This window comes from Mesitornis unicolor, unplaced genomic scaffold (genome assembly GCF_000695765.1).
Source record: "Mesitornis unicolor isolate BGI_N332 unplaced genomic scaffold, ASM69576v1 scaffold33638, whole genome shotgun sequence".
Taxonomy (NCBI): domain Eukaryota; kingdom Metazoa; phylum Chordata; class Aves; order Mesitornithiformes; family Mesitornithidae; genus Mesitornis; species Mesitornis unicolor.
Window position 1 is genome coordinate 31,901 of NW_010203135.1, and position 3,087 is coordinate 34,987.

The 3,087-nt window shown below is 39.0% G+C and overlaps 1 protein-coding gene across 1 annotated transcript in view; it reads right to left on the minus strand.

The window, feature by feature from the left end:
* Nucleotides 1-3,087, minus strand: part of SNX4 (sorting nexin 4) — a 32,854-nt gene that overhangs the window by 8,652 nt on the left and 21,115 nt on the right. Inside the window, exons 7-8 of the mRNA XM_010190621.1 lie at nt 2,173-2,234; nt 635-700 (exon numbers count right to left, since the gene is read on the minus strand). Coding sequence (XP_010188923.1) covers nt 635-700; nt 2,173-2,234 — 128 coding nt within the window. The remainder of the gene's footprint in view (nt 1-634; nt 701-2,172; nt 2,235-3,087) is intronic.

A 3,087-nucleotide genomic window follows, 5' to 3' on the forward strand; every position in this document is an offset into this window, starting at 1 on the left:
GACTACCGGAGAGCACAAAGCACAAGCCTAAAATACCCCTTCTGCGAGCACTCTGAAGTGTCGGACTCTTATTCTGAAGGCTGTGTTCTGCATCCTCTGCCAACTGACTCTCAAAATGCAAAGAGGGAGTATTCTCCACTTTATTACATCCAGTCAGTATTTGTTTCAGGAATCCATTAGAGTTTTGGTGCTGATTAATTAAACTGCTTAACTTTCTGTAATTAAGTCCAAACCTGTGTAACATCTACTGCATGGTACAAAACGCGGCTATCAAAACCAAATGGATCTCATCAGGTCTGCAGTACATTAAAGCTGTATTCCACCACTTTCTGGCATAGTAGCTTAAAAGAAAAACTGGAAGAATTCCAAACACTTCTACAATTTCAAAATAATAATAAAAAAAGAAACCCCTCTGGTTCTCTTGAGACCTTTTGAGCTACTTAATAAAGTACATGGATGCTAAAATTGTGCCTGCATCCAAGTCACAGAAACACCATATACCTGAAAACAACGCACCCCCAATTGTCTCGGTACTCTCTTGAATGTACTTTGGGGTTGAGGAAAAAAAAGAGGAAAGAGGGAGACTTCTCCATCTGGCTTACATCAAACTATCAGATATTCAGTCAGTACTTACACATCCATGTGGTGGCCAGCGCTCTGCAACCCATCCCCCATCTCCTTTTCTATTGCACTCCACTCACTGTAGGAAAAACAAACGAGAAACAACATCACACGTGAAGGGTACAGGAAGTTAATAAGCTGCATCCTGTATATAGTTTCTTTCCAGGTGACACCTGAATAGAAACTGCCTCGAAGTTAGATTTGGCCAAACTTTTCTTCCTCTGAGCAGCAACACTGGCAATGGGGCCAGGCTATTCACAGCACTCTTTAATAATTGTCCCTGCCACCTAAACTCATCCTCACAAATATACTTAGCTTGGGATTGGTTTTGTGCAGAAAGAATCTTGATTAAATAGCTAAAACTCACTTCAAATAAAAAAGACACTACAACTTAAAAGAAACAGGGAAAAAAAATTGAGAGAACTTTCCAAAACAGAATTAGGTCCAACACGCTCGTCAAGAAGAAACTAAGCTTTCCAGACTCTCAACACATCAGGCAGAAGCCTCTAATTCCAAAAACCAGAAGATGCGATTTGATATTTGCAAGTATTTTACTGCTCCTGAAACCGCTTGCTGTTTGCTGTTTTCATAGCAGGCTGCTGTTTGGTTCTATGCATTAAAAAATACCAACTTACATCTCTCTCATTACTGCAACTACCTATTCACATTAGGGAGATCACGTAGATGAAGGAAACAGAGCTACAATAAAGATAGCAAGAGACTTGTTCTGGGTATCCAAGTATGTACACTGCAATTTCAATTCTGTTCTCAGCTTTGTAAAACCTTATGAGATTTCTTAGTTACAAGAATTACATCCACAACTCTTTTTACAAGAAAAGGGTCCCCTTATATTTCATATAAATTATGTCTAATGCATCTATTCTGTCCTACAGTTTTTCATAAACATTCCACTCTGCTGATGTTGACATTTGTTTGTCTTTGTGTTATTACAGAACTACACCTAATTTCACTTTAAAACCCCCAATGAGAAAGACATCTGCAATCCATTAACCCAGAGAATTAAATTTAGCACTTGAACAGTGTGTAGAAGCAGAAGGTTTCCCTTAACCAGAAGTTTAGATTCTTTAACTCTCCAGTGAGATGGAAAAGTTGAGCATGCAATCTGCTCATATAAATCAAAAAACGATTGGCAAATTCACTTTAAAAAGGTACTAAAATTGGATATATAGACTTGTTGATTTTTAACTCTTAAAAAGACCTGGAAGCTTTTCAGAAACAACTGCATGAAAATAGGCAGCAAGTTACTTTCTGATGAAACAGAATACAACACAACAACAGCAGCCCCAAAGGCCGGGAACACAAAACAAAAAGCTGAAGTCTTCCACTGGAGACGAAGCTCAGCAGATCCAGAGACCACTGCATCCAACACAGAAATCTCACTAGAACTGTAATATGAAGTGTTTCAAGGCAGGCATTTAAATGTTTCAGATACACATTTCAAAAGCACAACAATGTGATCAACAAATTCCTTACTCTATGTATTTATATGCACATCTCTCTTTTTATTTAATAAAACGGATGAACTCTTACCTGAACACTCTTCCATAGTTGCCATGGACTTTATAGACACCATATAGCCGGTCTGCTACCCTCTGAAACATTATTTAGAGTCAATTTTTGGTCATTAAGTACAATTCCTTTGTGAAAACCCATATACACATTTCAAGATAAAGCCTTAATGTTTTTATACAGGTAAGCAAGATTAGGCCTAAATCTAATCTAAGCCACTACTGAAAGAAAAATCAACAGCATTAAGTCTTCGAAGACTGCAGTCGCAGTCAACACTATGTTGAAAAGTGGCATTTCAAGTATTTCCCATGTACAGGATATTCCTATGGAGACCACAGATACTCAAGTTACCTTCAGTTTTTGATAATCAGATGTAAGGCATGGCCTCCTTTACCTGAATAATGCCAAATTCATATATACACTTGCTTATTCACCAAAAAGATGGCAAGGCAAAAGTCCATCCTACCACCAAGGTTGTAGAGAAAGCGTCAACAAAATTTTAACAAGTGACTAGATTTTTCCATCCAGCTCAGTGAAACAAAGGAGAGGAAATGAGCTATCCACTGCAGAGCTTATTGCTCCAGCTAGATGTGTCATTTCAGCTGTTTGGAGAGTTGGTACCTGCTGCAGCCAGCGCTACAAAACTGGCAAGAGCCTCAGAAGGAAAGCCCATGTGTATGCTCTGAAGTGTGACTTGTAATCCAGATTATACCCTTGTAACTGCGATGTACCCGTGAATGAGACTGGCGTTCGGTAATTGGTCTGAAGTTACTGTTACTGTCTGTCAAAGCAGTAAGAACAAAACACACGCGAACTGCCCAAGAGTTCTCATGTGCATACAGCCCTAAGAAAAAGGCACTGTCAGTCAAATACCAGCAATTAATCCTCTCAAGAACCTCAGCTCAAGAGCGCAATCAATTAACATCCTCTTCCCTA